The sequence below is a fragment of the Coenobita brevimanus genome, chromosome 50 (genome assembly GCF_032717465.1).
Source record: "Coenobita brevimanus isolate Jiangsu-jjx chromosome 50, ASM3271746v2, whole genome shotgun sequence".
NCBI classification, from domain to species: Eukaryota; Metazoa; Arthropoda; class Malacostraca; order Decapoda; family Coenobitidae; genus Coenobita; species Coenobita brevimanus.
This window is the reverse complement of record NC_137003.1, coordinates 47,843,902-47,863,188: the sequence shown is the minus strand read 5'-3', so window position 1 is coordinate 47,863,188 and position 19,287 is coordinate 47,843,902. Positions and strand designations below refer to the sequence as shown.

The window sequence follows — 19,287 nt, the reverse complement described above, 5'->3', positions numbered from 1 at the left end:
TCTCCAAGTCCTCCTCACTTCCACCTATTATCAGTCTACCTCTATCACCAATGCCTTCAGTCTGTCACTATACCAATCATGTCCTCGCTATCCTGTCACCTCTACTTTCCTCTTCTGACACCACTAACTCTTTCGCTGCTGTTAATGCACTTTATTACATTCAGACTAACACCAGTAAGATTTTGTTAATGAGAAATCACTGCGGTCACAGGCTTCAGAAATTACATCGAGTTAACTTTTCTCTGCTGTTGGTGCATATAGGATTTTTATTTAGGCTAAGATCAAGTATTCTTCACCCATGAGAAATCCTAAGAATTAAAACACCCTTCACGTACGACTCGCTTCATTTCCACTTCATGTCAATTTCAATGCCACCACTAAATTGCCCTGACGTACACAAGAGGCCATAAGTTTGCTCATTATTTCACTTACATCCTTTTACTGGTCAATTTTTCTAAATAAAGGGCTCGATATGTTTCTCTGCCCATGAAAGATTCTCTGTTACAATGCGTCAGGGAAGAGCTACTAACATGCCCAAAGAGTAAATGTAGTGGATTAGCAGGATTAGCAGGTCAGCTTTTGCCCCTCCCTTTATCAACATAAAGTTCTTTAATGGAAAACTGTCCTTTTTGCAAGAGTCTTTAATCTCTGAAGCTGCTGCACCATCAGTTTAACTTCCTTCCAGCTCTCCACTGTTATTCATATACTTCAAATTTATCCTCTCCCTTAGTCTCTCTCTTCCTCTGTCTCCTTTCCGCCCTCTCCTCCTCCATTTCCGTCACTCCACATGGTCAAATCAAGTTACTTCTATCCATCACATCACAACGCTGCCTAACTTCATTCGTCTTTCCGCGTAACTCCGGAAGCTCCTCTCTTTCCACTCCTCAATTTCTCGCGTTTAATCCCTTTATTACTATATACTGTATTAAATTTGGCTACTGCTGGACTACTTTATGTAATGCGATCATCTTAGTGTACAGAATAATCTTTTGCAATCTAACATTTCTTTAGTCAAATCGTCTTGTGAAAGCCAGAGTAAAGCATCCAAGTCCAACTGCAGCAAAAATTATAAAACCAATGACAGACTGAAAATATACGAGAGCTCCCATCGTATAATACAGCACTTTTTTTCATTCCAAAATATGCTAAAAGTAATACGTAAATTTGATGTTCATAACCAATATTATATGCAGACCAAGGCTAACGGGACCAAACCAGACCTCGAAAGCAATATTTATCGATCCTGACTTTCCCACCATTAGTTCTGTCTGCATAATTAGGGTGTCAAATCAGTTACAGATAAATCTAGTTAAACCTGTAAAAATTTGAATAGGAGTTCTCGTATTATTTGTCAGCCACGAAACATAGGCCACTACTTACAAATAGATGATGGTAGAGGCGGGGTTGGTGGTAGGTTTAGGTGGTGGTTGTGGTGGTGGATGGTGGTGGTTGTGGTGGTGGATGGTGGTGGTTGTGGTGGTGGATGGTGGTGGTTGTGGTGGTGGATGGTGGTAGTTGTGGTTACCCTCATGGTGGTGATAATAGGAGTGGTAATGGTGGTTGCAGTAGTTGCCCTCGTGATGGTAGTCGTCCTTCAGGTTGCTCCTTACGTTTATCTAGAAATAAGATGATATATTAGTCCACGATCAACTAGCCCATGTTTTTAAATAACAGGTAAAGTTTAAAGAATTAAGTCAGGAAAATAAGCACATCATAGGGTCTATAAAATTAAATATGAGTAGGACTTCATTATATATATCACATGTACACACTTTTCAAAACTTCACTCCTGAGCTGCACATAACAGTCTGAAAAAATATGTTTTAAAAAGTGGCAACAGATAATTACCTTAAAAATTATATTAGTAGAATGTGAGGTTGGTGGTGGTAGTGGTAGTGGTGGTGGTGGTGGTGGTGGTGGTAGTGGTGGTGGTAGTGGTAGTGGTAGTGGTAGTGGTGGTGGTGGTGGTGGTGGTGGTGCAGCGGCGATGGTAGCTGTGGTAGCCATTGTTCCGCCGGCAGTGGTACGTTGTGGTCTCACCTTTTTTACCTGCACCTGCCCAACACACCTGCAAGTTAAGTGGTCCATTGGTATTTGTGGAAGGGCAATGTAATCAGTATATCGACAGGTATTTCACTGAGGTAGATAGGCAGGAATGAAAAAGACTTACGTAAGGCCAAAATTCTATGTTTTAAATAGTAACATTATAACGACGTAAACTCAATATATGCATTTTATATTAGCTTTTTTGACAGCCTATAAGTACTGAAGGCACTGTGGCTCCTATAACGCCCGGAACATAGTGAGTCGTTAGCTAGAATGCGAGAAATACTATCAGGAGGCTTAGCTTACGATTTTTCTATAAAAGACGATAGTTTGGAGCTTAGAAAGTGAAATTATTGCAGTGAGGGTTATTGCCTTGGTGGAATGCACTTTGAACAGGGCGCCATATGGAGTGAGTGAACAGTTCCGTAATTTATCACTAAGCTCATATCTCGTATATTATCTTCCTTCCCTGGTATAGAATGCTGCCTATAATGGTCCCTTTTCACCATTTAAGGTTGTATTTCACCAGACAGCCCCCATACAAGTCACTAAAAACATGCCGGCTTCCGCGTCAAGAAAATCTGCCGGCTTTTCACCGGTCGTTTGGCCATTACATAGCAAAAACGACCACTACATTACGAAAAATCCGTTTCAAATCCCTACACAATCTTTCGTTAGATGGAAAATTAGTCACAGATGAAATATGAAGCTAAAAACTCTAGAAATAACTCCAGGGAAGGCAGATAATAGAGAGTTCACTACTTACCGCTTCTCTCCAGGTCTGTCGGTCACAAAATGGTGAGGAATGTAATTTTAACTTTCCTCATCACCTCGGTTACTGGCAACGTGGCAGTTCTTGCCATGTCTCGCTTATTTCCTATTTATTAACCCTTATTTTTGGCTTTATTTCATCATTATTTGGATTTTTTTTTAACTCAGCTGAAGCTTTATGTGTTTTTGAAGCGTTCTGTAGTGGTTTAACCTTGATTTTTTGCGTATTAAGCGATTTTAACATATTTTGCCGTACGCGAGAATGGGGGTAAAAAACTCTATTCTCAGATTCATTTATACGTTCATAGTACTAATCATCGGTTAATTAAGCCATAGGATAAAGATACCCCCCCATAATTATCGGTATTTATCGAGGAATGAGATAAAGGCGGGAGAGTGACGTCTGGGGGGGCTAGGGTGAGACTGACACTGCCTTGGTCCCCTCTCACCCTTATACTATTGCCTTTCTATCTCTCATCCTCTCCCTCATACTATCTCTCTCCCTTTTACTATCTCCCTCACTACTATCCTATATTCATTCCCCCCTTATTTTCTTCCCATAGCTATATATATTTCTTTTATTTATCCTTCCCTACTTTCCTTTTATAATTTTTTTGCTATTACTGTAAAGGGTCCTATGTATTTCTCTTATTACTCAGAATAAAACAAAGTATATTTATTAGGTTTCTTTATTTCCAGGTGCTGTGGTCACGGAGGAAACATTCATCTGTCACCACATCCATTGGAGGTATAGTATGGTTACCCCTATCCACACTCTGTCTGTTACACACACGCACACACACACACACACACACACACACACCAACAAACCAAGATATTTTTTCCTTAAGTGCTAGGGGTTACATCATTATATCTCTTCACTTAATCATTTGTGTCATTATTTTAACCAGTAATGTCACCTGCTGCATCAGTGCAACCTTTCACTCCATCCTCACTTCTCTTTTGGAACAAGTAATTCATAACTTACAGTTTTAAAAACATATGTAAGTAGGAATGGAATGGAGGACTGCAGTTGAGGTTGAAGAGAGAAAATCACTTTTTTCGTTCGTTTTTACAATTTACAGTTTATTTTCTTCACTGTTTTTTTATTCATATATGGAATAATAAATACATATAACAATAATTTCATTAAACTACATACATGAAATATATATATACAGTATGTATATATATATATATATATATATATATATATATATATATATATATATATATATATATATATATATATATATATATATATATATATATATATATATATATATATATATATATATATGTACGTATATATATATATACATACATATATATACATATATATATATACATACATACATGTACGTATATATACATATATATACATACATACATGTACGTATATATACATACATGTACGTATATACATATATATGTATATACATACATATATGTACGTATATATATATATATATATATATATATATATATATACACATACATACATGTATGTATACATACATACATGTATGTATATATATATGCATACATACATACATGTATGTATATATATATGCATACATACATGTATGTATATATATATGCATACATACATGTATGTATATATATATGCATACATACATGTATGTATATATACAGTACACATATATACATACATATATGTATGTATATTTACATATAGTGTATATACATACATATATGTATGTATATATACATATACTGTATATACATGTATGTATGTATATATACATATACTGTATATGCATACATGTATATATATATATATATATATATATATATATATATATATATATATATATATATATATATATATATATATATATATATATATATATATATGTGTGTGTGTGTGTGTGTGTGTGTGTGTATGTTGCATCCAGTTAATTCTTCTTTTTCATTCCAGGGTTCGACGTGGTGGTGAGAGGGGCAGGGGGACAGGGAGGGGGAGGAAGGAAGAGGGGGGGAGGATGTTTTTCAATACCACCCCCACCACCCCCACCTCCACACCGTGCCTGCCATCTGCCGCATCCTCCCTTGTCTGCCTGTCTTCCTCTGCCGTGTGTGTCGTGTGCCTGTCCTCCCTTGCTGCCTGTCTGCCATCCGTTGTCATCCTCTGCCAACTCAGTGTCACATCTCACTTCCTTTACCGTCCCTGCACCTCACCCTGCCCCCTGCCACCACTCTTGTAAGGGCAGGGTCATGAAATTAACTGTTTGCAAGGAAAATACAAATAAATAAAAGACACAACGCTAACATGGCCCCAGGAACGAGCGAATTTTTAGTCCTACCTCTCCACTCAACCTTTTCTCCCCGAAGACCCATTTTTTGTTTATTCCAGCTATTTCCAGACGATTTTTTTTCATCTTAGGACAGGCCTTAGTAGTGGAGGGGTGATGAAGGCTGGATCTAACCCCTCCTAAGCTGAAGAAAATCGTCTGGGAAGAGAAAGAATGAAATAAACAATGCGTCATTGGACTGAAGGGGTTAACAGCCTGATTGTAATTTTACCCGTATCCTCATCGGTTAAGGTAGCTCCCTAACACCTCTTCCATAGCGATTAATTTTTGACTACGACTGGTTATTATCAGTACGTATGCTGTTTATGCTGAGTATAGTGATAGTTGAATGATTTACACAAAGGAGGATAGTGAGATGTAATAAGCAAAGTAAACCGCTTAGGAAAAGGTGTTAGGGAGCTTCCACAACTGACGAGAATACCAGCCTTAGAAATGGAGTAAAATCATCTGAAAATAACACGAATATAATAAAAAAAAATGTCAAGAGAGTAAAGAGTTTAGAATTACAAAAAATATATAAAGTATCTGTAAATAATGGTTTCGGACATTCTGGTACTATTTTTGTTTCTCCTATTACATCTGATATACCAAAAAACACATATACATCGCACAAAAATAAAGCAAATGGAAATATATGGATTTTTTTTTTTTTTTTATTTATCCTAAACGGGGAGCGGTGGCCGAGTCGGTAGAGAAGTGGCCTCGAGTTTCAATGGTCTGAAGTTCGAATCCCAGCTGGGGCGGTGGACAGATTAAAGATTTGAATTTCGTATAAACAGAATTTCATAAAAGGAGAATTAATCTACTACAAAACTTCATAGGTAAGTAGAATGTCATTTAGGTAGTATTTATCTACCACAAGACCCACCGATATACCGTAAAAACACACCCTTTCCTAATACACCTGGCATGTATTCAATATGGACGGTTCGGTGTTAGCGCCAGAGTGGTGACATGGGAAGGTACGTGGTACGTAAGACATCTGGCCCTCAGGGAACGGACTAGAGTAGTCATGTTTTATAACCTGGGGATCTGTTGAGAGAGACGTGGAAATTTACCCCTTGCATACGGTTACGTCTTTTGTAGTTCATACTTGCCATCTATTTATCTATCTATCTATCAATCCACCTATCTATCGGCCACCGCCTCTCACATTTTCATCCTTCATACACATGGGCATAAGCGTGTCTGTAGCATGTAAGCTGGGGGACAGAGAAATGCAGTAACTCATCCTCATCATCATCAACAACATATTCACCACCACCATCACCACTTCCACCACCACCACCACCACCACATCATCATCATCATCACCACCATCATCACCATAACCATCATCATCATCATCATCACCACCACCACCATCATCATCATCATCATCATCATCATCACCACCATCATCACCATAACCATCATCATCATCATCATCATTATAATCTTGCAATAAATAGGGCAGGTAGGATCAAATAAAAAGGATAAAGGAAAAGAGATCTGGAACCAGGACATAAAACCATACTCCAACAAAATCATTATCAACATTAACACCATCAAAATAACACTGAATAAAACACCTAGATACACCCAATGCACAGATAATAATAAGATAAGGATATACACAACACATACTATCAAGAAATATACAGTACAAACATCTAAGACAAAAATACAGGAATTTCCGCCGTATTATTACTCAAAAGAAAACGTACATATCAAAGAAAATGAAGGAAGAAATGGGATTCTTCAATATTTTTCTGATATTTCATTAACCCTGAGAAGCTGAGATAACTACATACATACATAAATAAATAAATAAATAAAACAAGGGGAGAACCCCGAAGTAGGAACCTAATTTTAGTATGAGCGTTCCAACTATGAGCCAGCAGGCGAAGGGCAGTACGCTAACCTCCACAGAATCCAGCGTGAAGCAACCCCAGTCTTTAAAGGGTTAATATAAGTTTTCCCACATAAATTCAAGCTTAATTTAACACCATCACTCTTATATCACAATTACTTAACACACAATGGGTTATTACGTTTAACAAGTAATCAGATCTGTCTCACTCAACAGCACTCACTTCTTAATTAACACTAGAGACAGGTACTAAAAGTCTTAACTACATAATTAATTAGTCTTTAGCATTCATGGACAGAGAGATAGACTGATGGATAGATAGATGAATACATACATACATACTGCATACATAAACAGATTGACGCAGAATTCCTCATCACTCAGACGCTATCAAACTTCCGCAAAACACACACACACACACACACACACACACACACACACACACACACACACACACACACACACACACACACACACACACACACACTTTCTATGTTCCCACGGGTACTGTCATCACCGTGTTATTAGGAATTTATACAAAGCTAAGTGTATTAATGAAGCCTTGACACACTGGCCTGTAACACCCTTCTCTTAGTGATTTATTATGCCATTTACACCTTCATATTCCCTCGTTTGTTGCTTTTTACAGGGGCGGCCATAAATAACAATCCACTTGCACTCCCCGGGCTATTTCTCGTGAAGGCCTGGTGTTATCAATAACTACCTTGCATCATTTATTCATTTCGTACTCCCCAAAAGGCCACACCGCGCCCACACCAGCCGACTGAGCCGTCCGAGCAACACACAAAATATATAACATAATTTACGGGCATACAAAAGAATATGTGAATATAAATCGCTGAGGAAGAGGTGTTACGTATCACCGAAGAGGCTTAGAATACAGCCTTATACATACACCACCACCACCACCACCATTACCACCATCACCACCACCACCACCACCACCACCACTACTACTACTACTACTACTACTACTACTATTACCTATTCACTACGAGGCCCAAGTATACATTTTTATCTGTGTTATCTCCAGACAATATTATTCAGCTGAGCGGAGACTAATCAAAGGGGAGCTAGCCTGCATACCAAAGCTGCCAGCACATGAATCTTTGCCAGCCAGGTGAGCGTACCCAATCGGCACGGCCCTCACCTGCCACACCCCACCTTGAGTACCAACACAAACACACGTGAGGGACACCTGAGTAAGCTTACCTGTAATTATCCCCTTTCTATTAAATAAAGAAATAATGAAAATAAAAAGGTAAAAAGTTCCTCTCAATTATGTAGCTTCTCAAGGGCGCTACTACTTTCTCTACAGTCGGGGCAAAAGTTTCTCTACTGCTGGACCCCTTCTGCTTCTCATTTCCTTTGCTGGCTAGTATTCCTAAAGAGAGAGAGAGAGAGAGGCCTGGTGTGTGTCCGTGTCCGTAGTTGATTCTTTCTGATACGATGCGACAGGGAGGAAAGTGAAGGACGAGACCCGAGTGTGCAGTAAGAGAATTTTTGCACCACACTGTATAGGGGTTGCGTCACGGCGTTGCATTCACACTACAGAACTTCACTCCTTGCGTCTGTACTTCACTCCTTGCGTCTGTACTTCACTCCTTGCGTCTGTACTTCACTCCTTGCGTCTGTACTTCACTCCTTGCGTCTGTACTTCACTCCTTGCGTCTGTACTTCACTCCTTGCGTCTGTACTTCACTCCTTGCGTCTGTACTTCACTCCCTGCGTCTGTACTTCACTCCTTGCGTCTGTACTTCACTCCTTGCGTCTGTACTTCACTCCTTGCGTCTGTACTTCACTCCTTGCGTCTGTACTTCACTCCTTGCGTCTGTACTTCACTCCTTGCGTCTGTACTTCACTCCTTGCGTCTGTACTTCACTCCTTGCGTCTGTACTTCACTCCTTGCGTCTGTACTTCACTCCCTGCGTCTGTACTTCACTCCTTGCGTCTGTACTTCACTCCCTGCGTCTGTACTTCACTCCTTGCGTCTGTACTTCACTCCCTGCGTCTGTACTTCACCCCTTGCGTCTGTACTTCACTCCTTGCGTCTGTACTTCACTCCTTGCGTCTGTACTTCACTCCTTGCGTCTGTACTTCACTCCTTGCGCCTGTACTTCACTCCTTGCGCCTGTACTTCACTCCTTGCGTCTGTACTTCACTCCTTGCATCACACACACACACACACGCGCATACACACACACACACACACACACACACATAAATACCGACACAAATAAGCTTCAGTTCCCCTTCAAGAATAAAGAAATAAAAAACACACACTTTGGCAATGAATCACGCCTCTCCTTGTCATCCTCACACAGTCCCCCAATCGTCCACTCACTCCCCCACCCACGCCATCTCCCTCTGAGGTGTGGGTGGGGGGGTGGGGAGGGTGGGGGAAGAAGGGGAGGGGGAGGGGATGGAGGAGGAGGGATTGAGGTTGAGAGGAAGGTTAGTGGAGGGGAAGGTGGAGAGGGTGGGGGAGGAGGAGGAGTAGAGGCTGAGATGTTGGAGGAAGCGTAGTGTAGGAGAGGGAGAGAGAGAGAGAGAGAGAGAGAGAGAGAGAGAGAGAGAGAGAGAGAGAGAGAGAGAGAGAGAGAGGAAGGAAGGAAGAAAAGTAAACAAGAAAAAACTAGGAATTCTTATGATACTCCACTTACTCTATTTTCTCGACTTCTCTACATCTTTTCCACTGCACTTCTTCGTGACTAGCACCCTACTCTGTTATTAATCTCTACTCAAAATGGAAAGATGGGAATGTTAAGCCTAGTTAATGTGAACAGAGTAAAACTGATGAAGCTAAGATACGGGTTGGCGTTTGTTCCACTGTATTAAATCTTTGTATCTCCAGACGATTTTCCTCAGTTTAATAGGGATTTTGGAGGAGTTTGGGGGTTAAGATATCACGTCCATTATGCCTTTCACTGCAACGCGTCTCCACTGAGCCGATCAAATTCGTCTGAAGGCAGCAAAAATGGCGTAAGAAAAGACGTGAGCGTTGTGAGGGAGTTTTGCATCATCTTACGTCATTACATACACACTTTATCCTTACATCACATGCACGTACACACATACACCAACATATACACATACATGTACACAAGAACATAAGCAAACATACACATGCATATACATTTTCACATACAAATGCACACACAATCACATCAACATACATTTACACATACACCAACACGCCCGTGCACACTGTTATACATTTTTACACACACACACACACACACACACACACACACACACACACACACACACACACATCAATATACACAAAAAACAAACACATACTCATACACAAGGAACTGACCGTTACATCTGCGTCATCAGTGAAAGCAAAGAGGAAACGGGTCAAAGGTCATGCACTTAACCCTTTCAACCCGGGACGCAGTTTTAATTTTTAAATAATTACTCGTCCTGGAGAGTGACGCCTTCACGTGATGGCACCGATATGGCCAGGTGGCTTCACTGTCCTGTCATACAAAAGCCCATCAACTCCCTCCCTGTTCCCCGAGCCTGGAGCTGCTACTACTACTACTACTTCTACTACTACTATTTATCCCGCCAAATCCTTCACTATTATTGCGTCAATCCTGCACTAGCTATACAGACTACACGTAAATCAACATCGTGTCTAAGCACTAATCATTTCCCATTCACCAAAGTTCGAGAAAATGGGTTTAGAAAGGTACTTACGTGACGACGAGACGGGATGACGGAGAGAACAATGTAAACAAACGGAGGTCGGGTCTCAGGCTAGGTACTGTTCCCTTAAGTTTTCATTTTAGCATTTTTCTAAGCACTGTCTTTCATCTATTATACTCTGAATGACGTACAATATCATTCTTTTTATATTTTGCAAACATCTGGAGAAATGGACGAAAAAGGGGTAGTATGCAGACGAAAATAAAAGTTTGCAAAAAAGGGATGGTACAGACGGTCTCAAACCATGTACTCAGTGGCGGTAGAGACGAAAATGGTCTCAGAACTCCCGGTATTCTCAACCTAACGTGCATTTGGACCCCGCAACCCTCGCTTCTTCCTTTCCTTTCCTTTCCTTTCCCTCTCAATTCTCCGTTTCCCTCACGTAAATAGCATAAAACTTTTTGCCAACACCTGTGATGTTTGTGTTTACTTCATGGGAGACGAGAGAGAGAGAGAGAGAGAGAGAGAGAGAGAGTGAGAGAGAGAGAGAGAGAGAAATTTACCTAAACTTGGCCCAGTTTTCTGTCCTTCTGCAGCAAATTTCACGTAGCTCACTGGCAGAGTATAAGACATCATCCTAGCACTTCCTCAGCATCATATTCTAGTGCTAATCTAATATGACTCAAGTTTGACGAGATGACAATTTTAGGCCAAGTTAGAGAGAAAAGAGGATTCAGTATAGCCATCATTACCAGGCAGAGAGAGAATTGTGTATAAGCCTCCATGATAGTGAAAGGATGTGACGATGAGGGATGATCCGGGGGTGAGCGTAGCGATGTGGCAATGGGTTAACTTTGTGGCCAAGGAGGGGGCGGGGGGGACCATGACCGGGTGGTGATGACGAAGCAAAATGAAAAACGCACAGCACAACACAGCACGCCTTTGGTTCCTTCTTCCCTCCATTAAAGAAAAAAAAATCCAAAATAGTGAGTGTTATTAATATCTTCCCACCCCCATCTTTACCCCAAGGATTTCTTCTCCAGTGTCTTCTAATCATCTTGAGGCGATTATACACATCTTAAGAACGGCCCCTCGTGCTGAAGGGGTTAATGAAGGCTGCGTCTAACCCCTCCAGTTCCTCGTCTGGCATAAAATCGCATGAGAGTGACAAGAACAAGAAGGACGGACTCTTAAATTTCATTCTTGCTGGTTTCAGACGATTTTATTCAGCCTACGAGAGTCCCTAGGAGAGAAAGGATTAATGAAAGCTATGTCTAAACACCTGCTATACTACTACTATTACTACTACTACCGCGACTACTACTACTACTACTACTACTACTACTACTACTAATAATAATAATAATAATAATAATAATAATAAAGTCCTAGCTGAATAAAATCACCTGTAAATAGGGAGAAGGACATGAAATACACGTCATCGAGGTGAATTGATTGACAATGACCGGAAATGAACGCAATACTCGGAAACGCTAAAAATTATTAAGAGGGATTTCGATGCCGACGTCCCCTAGATAATGATCCAATTTTTCGATATTACGCATAAAAACGAACATAAAGAGCGTGGAGGCGTTAAATACACGTACTAAACAGCATCATTATACCTCGCCAAGCACTCCTAGATGCCATTATCAGCAAATTATTCTTGTTATATATCAAAATGACGCGTAAATTTGAAGGTGATTGTGAAAAGTCTGGTCTTCCCCACACACTTAAGATATGCAAGTAAGAATTGTAAAACTTTGCTACATTCTTACGCTCTCTCTCTCTCTCTCTCTCTCTCTCTCTCTCTCTCTCTCTCTCTCTCTCTCTTACGAAATCCTCTGGGAAAGACTGAAAATTGGTAAAAACTCTTCGTCAAGGAGAACCAACGAAGAGTGTGCTTGAAATGGCAGGGGAGTTTTTAGCAGTATCGTGTGTGTGTGTGTGTGTGTGTGTGTGTGTGTGTGTGTGATGGTTAGAGTGACATACTTTTGAGAGAGAGAGAGAGAGAGAGAGAGAGAGAGAGAGAGAAAAGGTGGGGGGGGGGAGAGACCATAACTCAAACAAAAACATAGGCTCTGCATGTGTGAAAGCATGTAGTTACGTATGCCAGTGAGTGCGTAGGTGTGTGTGTGTGTGTGTGTGTGTGTGTGTGTGTGTGTGTGTGTGTGTGTGTGTGTGTGTGTGTGTGTGTGTGTAAATGCACTTACGCCCTTGTGTCTGTTTACGCGTGTTTGTGTGTTTGTTTATCGATTTGTGTCCTAGTGGCCCCTTTCTCTCTCTCTCTCTCTCTCTCTCTCTCTCTCTCTCTCTCTCTCTCTCTCTCTCTCTCTCTGTCTTACTGATGTCCTCCTCCATTACCCATCATCATCATCATCATCATCATCGTCATCATCATCATCATCACCATCACCCTGCAACCAGAAACACAAACTGCATAAGCCAGAGAAAGAATGAAAGATAGACAGAAGATAGACAGATAGAAAGATAGATAGATAGATAGAATAGGCTAAGACGAGACAGGCAGACGCAGTATCTCTCTCCCTTATCTCTTGTTATTTTCACCACAATTGGAACGTTGCCATTCTGTACAAACATCTTCATCTAGACAAAAAATTATGATAAAATAAAAAATAAACCACATTCTCAAAAAATTCATCCGTCTTCTGCCTGAACTCATAAAGTTTTGGCTGAACTAAATAAATCGCTTCCTGGCCGTTGCTAACCCTCTACTTACTTTTTTTTCTTTTTTTTCCTCCTCCTCCTCCTCCTCTTCCTCCTCCTCCTCCTCGTTCTTCTTCTCTCTTATTCTTTTTTTTATCCTCCTCTCTCTCTCTCTCTCTCTCTCTCTCTCTCTCTCTCTCTCTCTCTCTCTCTCTCTCTCTCTCTCTCTCTCATACACGAATCACAAAAAACACAAACACGTAAAGACTGCACACTAACTGATTTGTGACATGTCGCAACGCCTCTTCCTTGGCGATTTATTCTGCACAAAACACACCTCAGTCTCATCTTCTGTGTTCTTGAGGCAAATTATGGCCAAAGTGAAGAGACATAGATAGCAATAGATATCACTCGATAGATACACAATAGACTGTTAGAATTTGATGTAAGAAATATAACATAGAGGAAGAAATGGAAATAAAGCTCAATGTTACCTAGATTTCTATGTCTAATTCTACCTAGATTTCTATTTCTAGCTCTCTATTACCCATCTATGTTGATAATAAATTGCTAGAAATGAGACAGAAGAAAGTGCTAAGGGGGAAGGTGTAAAATAAATCGCTGGGGAGTTGTTACGAAGCTCCCTATACCAGTGAGAGAAATTAACCCTATGACCTATCCTTACCTGAGACTTAATAGATAGATAGATTGATGGATAGATAGATGGATGGATAGATGGATGGATGGTTGGATGGATGGATGGATGGATGGATGGTTGGATGGATGGATGGATGGATGGATAGATAGATAGATGAATGGATGGATGGATGGATAGATGGGTGGATGGATGGGTGGATGGATGGATGGATAGATAGATAGATAGATGGATGGATGGATGGATGGATGGATGGATGGATAGATAGATAGATAGATAGATAGATGGATGGATGGATGGATGGATGGTTGGGTGGATAGATGGATGGATAGACACATAGATAGATAGATGGATGGATGGAAGGATGGGGTGATGGATGGATGGATGGATAGATAGACAGATAGACAGATAGACAGACAGACAGGTAGATGGATGAATGGATGAATGGATGGATGGATAGATAGATAGATAGATGGATGGATGGATATATAGACAGATAGATAGAGAAATAGATAAATAAATAAATTCTAGCTCCCTGGCCAAAAAAATGGAGGTCGTAGGAAGAGGGAAAGACAGATTGAGTGAGATTATTCCAGCCTTAACCATACCTATACTCCCTTCACATCAACTTGGCCCAAAATTTCGTCCCCAATTCTCAGCCTGTTTTATCGACTCTAGAGGGGATGGATCCGATAGATAAAGCCTTCATAAATTTATCTACTCGTGGTCTGTCGAAAAAAAAAATAGATTGATTGATGAGAAAATTGAGTAAAAAAATGTGGTACTCATAATGAAAGGGTTACTCTCTCTCTCTCTCTCTCTCTCTCTCTCTCTCTCTCTCTCTCTCTCTCTCTCTCTCTCTCTCTCTCTCTCTCAGCCGAGGTGGTGCCGGGAGCCGAATGTACACAGACGGAGTGAAGGTGCCGAGTCACCCAGAGTGAGGCAAGTGTGTGTGTGTGTGTGTGTGTGTGTGTGTGTGTGTGTGTGAGAGAGAGAGAGAGAGAGAGAGAGAGAGAGAGAGAGAGAGAGAGAGAGAGTGGATGCAGGGGTGTATATATGAATGTGATTATAATTGGCTAGAAAATTGAAAAAGAAGAAAATAATGAAAAAAAAGAAAGGAAGAAGATAAAAGGGGATGACCCAGAGGCAACTCCTGTCACGAACTTTCTTTTCTTGAGAGAGAGAGAGAGAGAGAGAGAGAGAGAGAGAGAGAAATTGAGTACATGCCCTAGTTTCTGCTCTGTCTCCTCTTCCTCTTCCTTCCTCTCTTCCTCACTTCCTTCCTCTCTTCACCACTTCCTTCCTCTCTTCTTCACTTCCTTGCCTCCTCACTTCCTTCCTCTCTTCCTCACTTCCTTCCTCTCATCCTCACTTCCTTCCTCTCTTCATTATTTCCTTCCTACCTTCCTCACTTCCTTCCTACCTTCCTCACTTCCGTCCTCTCTTCCTCACTTCCGTCCTCTCTTCCTCACTTCCTCCTCTCTTCCTCACTTCCGTCCTCTCTTCCTCACTTCCTCCTCTCTTCCTCACTTCCTTCCTCTCTTCATCACTTCCTTCCTCTCTTCCTCACTTCCTTCCTATCTTCACCACTTCCTTCCTCTCTTCCTCACTTCCTTCCTATCTTCACCACTTCCTCTCTTCCTCACTTCCTTCCTCTCTTCCTCACTTCCTTCCTCGTCACTTAAATCTTCCATCTTTTTCAAATTTATTCCGTTCCTTTTGGTCTAGCAGCATATTTTCATCCATTATCATTACTTTCCTATTTATAATCATTTCTCTTCACTTCCCTTCACTCCCCAACTCATCTCTCCCTCCTCCCTCCTCCCTCCACTCCCTCTCTCTCTCTCTCCCTCCCTCCCTCTCCCCTCCACTCCCTCCCTCCCTCCCTCCCTCCCTTCTTCCCTCTCTCGATCGTCTTCCTCTTTATATCCTTCTATGACGTCTTTTTCCTTCTTTCCTCTCTCTTTCTCTTCTCCCTCCTCCCCCTCCTCCTCCCCCTCGTCCTCCCCCTTCTCCTTCACTCTACCCCTCCTTCTTCCTTTTACACCTGCTCCCCTCCCCTCCTCCCTCTTCATCCCCCCTCCCCTTATCCAAACATGCGCAGTTACACTCTCCCTTTCACTCATTCTCTCTCTCTCTCTCTCTCTCTCTCTCTCTCTCTCTCTCTCTCTCTCTCTCTATCTATCTATCTATCTGTGTGTCAGTCTACCTGCCTACTTGCCTGTCTTCTTATCTGTCTTTCTATCTATCTATCTGTCTGTTTGTCTGTCTGTCTACCTACCTCTATCTATCTACCTGCCTCCACCTACGTGCCTATGCATTAACCCAATATTTCTAGTACTTTTCTTTTGTCAGAGTTTGTTATGAGGCAACATATAAACACATTTACATACAGCGGTGCAGTCAGGTTTTTACTAATAGGGAGGTCAAGGTGGGGTCAGGCCCTGTTCTGGGGGGTCACTGATGTGCTCTGTGTATATGTTACGTTGAAATTGAAAATGAGAGTCAATGGGAGAGCCACGAGTCTGTGTGTGTGTGTGTGTGTGTGTGTGTGTGTGTGTGTGTGTGTGTGTGTGTGTGTGTGTGTGTGTGTGTGTGTGTGTGTGTGTGTGTGTGTGTGTGTGTGTGTGTGTGTGTGTGTGTGTGTGTGTGTGTGTGTGTGTGTGTGTGTGTGTGTGTGTGTGTGTGTGTGTGTGTGTGTGTGTCCTACTTAAATACTTCTTTTTGGGTATCAACGAACAATTCTTTTATTGCCAGGAAAATACTGTACAGGACAATCATGCCTGCCTGTTGGTGTGTGAATATCAGAGGAAAAACACTACGAGTATTATCACATAAAATCTCAATACTTTCTCAACACTTTCTAAGAAGCTCCATTACGTATTCCTTCCTCCACATAGCTTAATAACTACACCTGTGTGGAAAATAACTCTCTTTTGGGTTGTGGTAGAGGTGCAATATAATCGGTAATCCTGAGAGTGAAGGTGTGATTTTGACCACTAATGACCTGAGGTTATGTCATACTGCCTCTCACACTGGGTCAAGACGGTGTGTCGGGGAGGGGCAGGTGTATATCTTCTCTTATTTATTTTTTTATTAAGTTATTTACAAAGACAGACAGACACATGAAGTTACATTGAGAAGCAGGTGAGTGAACATAATAACAGACAGACATAGACAGGAAGATAGACAACTAAACAGACAGACACGTTGATAGACAGGTAGATAGAGAAATTGACACATGATAGATAAAAAGATAAATGTGCTAGCCTTTCTTCCTGACCCTAACCTACCTTCACAACCACTCAGTAAGGGAAGGTCCGTCACCATGTAAACAATCCATAGGTACCGACTCACTCCAGGGACTGTTCATGCTCCCCCACTCCTCTCTCTCTCTCTCTCTCTCTCTCTCTCTCTCTCTCTCTCTCTCTCTCTCGGCTATTAATATTTAGGCCAGACCACTTCGTTAAGGCTGACCTCAAATCTATCTATAGAACTTGCACCTACGCCATCTCTCTCTCTCTCTCTCTCTCTCTCTCTCTCTCTCTCTCTCTCTCTCTCTCTCTCTCTTCCAGTTTGTTAACTTTGGTCTTACTGGCCAATGCTTGTTTGGATGTCGTCACAGATGAATGGGTGATGTACATGTGTGTGTGTGTGTGTGTGTGTGTGTGTGTGTGTGTGTGTGTGTGTGTGTGTGTGTGTGTGTTCGTCATTGTATTGCGTGTGTATGTGTGTGAACGTGACTGTATGTAGGTGGTAAGTATTCGCGTTAACGATGACAGTATAAGATTGAATGTGCCTTTACGTGTGTGTGTGTGTGTGTGTGTGTGTGTGTGTGTGTGTGTGTGTGTGTGTGTGTGTGTGTGCTTGTGTGTAGTGCGTGCCGTGTGTATGTTGTGACACGCGACCCTTTGTCTACGTGTATAGCCTTGGCAAGGGCTGAGGTAAGAGAGAGAGAGAGAGAGAGGCGCTAATTCTTATATCATCATCATCATCATCATCATCATCACCATCTCCTACCCTGAGCATCTTTATCTGTGTTTATCCTTAATGGCTCCCTCATTCATTCACCTCTCTCTCTCTCTCTCTCTCTCTCTCTCTCTCTCTCTCTCTCTCTCCCAAGAAGGTGTAAGCGAACTTTTGACTACAACTTTCATGTGATGCGTCAGAGAGGAAAGTGACGGACATGCCCTAAGTGTGACGCAGAAGCAGTGGAATGGAAGGTTAACTTTTGCCTCTGCCTGTAGGTACATGCAGAGGCGCGTGTGAGTGGTAATGTTATTACGCACACTAATTTGACACACTCTTCAACGGTGCGTAACTACCTGCTGGTGTGTGTGTGTGTGTGTGTGTGTGTGTGTGTGTGTGTGTGTGTGTGTGTGTGTTTGCGTGAAACTGCAAGCAAGCGTATGAATTATGCATGGGTGTGTGTGTGTGTGTGTGTGTGTGTGTGTGTGTGTGTGTTTATATGTGGATGCGTTTGTGCCCGTGTTTGTGTTTATATGTTTATATGTATGTATGTATGTGTGTGTGTGTGTGTGTGTGTGTGTGTGTGTGAAGAGGTCACCGCTGTACCTAAGTTAGTGCAGTGACCTCACCATTCTCTTCTGTCCTCACTTTCCCTTCACTCACACCCACACACACCCTCCTTCTTCTCTCTTCTCTCACGTGAATATATATATATATATATATATATATATATATATATATATATATATATATATATATATATATATATATATATATATATATATATGCCACCCGCATTTTAAAGAAACTGCATGAAGTTATTTTTTAGTAACTTTTGAATAAAGAAACACTGTACCAACTTGGGTCCAATTGTCTACCGAGAAAGAGTTACAATTACTGATGACCTTATGGGTGAATTATAAGGGAGTCAAGTTTCGTCCACAGGATCATCAGTAATTGTAGCTCTCTGTTGATGGAGAATTGTGCTCATGTTGATACATCATCTTGTACCCAAAATTAACCCAAAAATAACTTCCTAAATTTAATATATATATATATATATATATATATATATATATATATATATATATATATATATATATATATATATATATATAAAATCGCGAGGCACCCTCTCTCTCTGTATATAGAATATACTACTTCTGTACAAGAATGCGACTTGTAACCACTGATCTATAAAAAGGGAGTGGTGAAGCTATCAAGGTAAGCCACGAAGCAATCACGGTGCCTGCGTTGATGTGGACTGTACACCATTATATGCCAGGCCTGAGAAGGGTGTCAACCTGAGTATG

At 41.2% G+C, this 19,287-nt stretch overlaps 1 protein-coding gene across 1 annotated transcript in view; it reads left to right on the top strand.

Annotated features, from left to right (window-relative positions):
- Nucleotides 1-1,987: 1,987 nt before the first annotated feature.
- Nucleotides 1,988-19,287, top strand: part of LOC145399779 (uncharacterized) — a 56,604-nt gene continuing 39,304 nt past the window's right edge. Inside the window, exon 1 of the mRNA XM_080272328.1 lies at nt 1,988-2,023. Coding sequence (XP_080128454.1) covers nt 1,988-2,023 — 36 coding nt within the window. The remainder of the gene's footprint in view (nt 2,024-19,287) is intronic.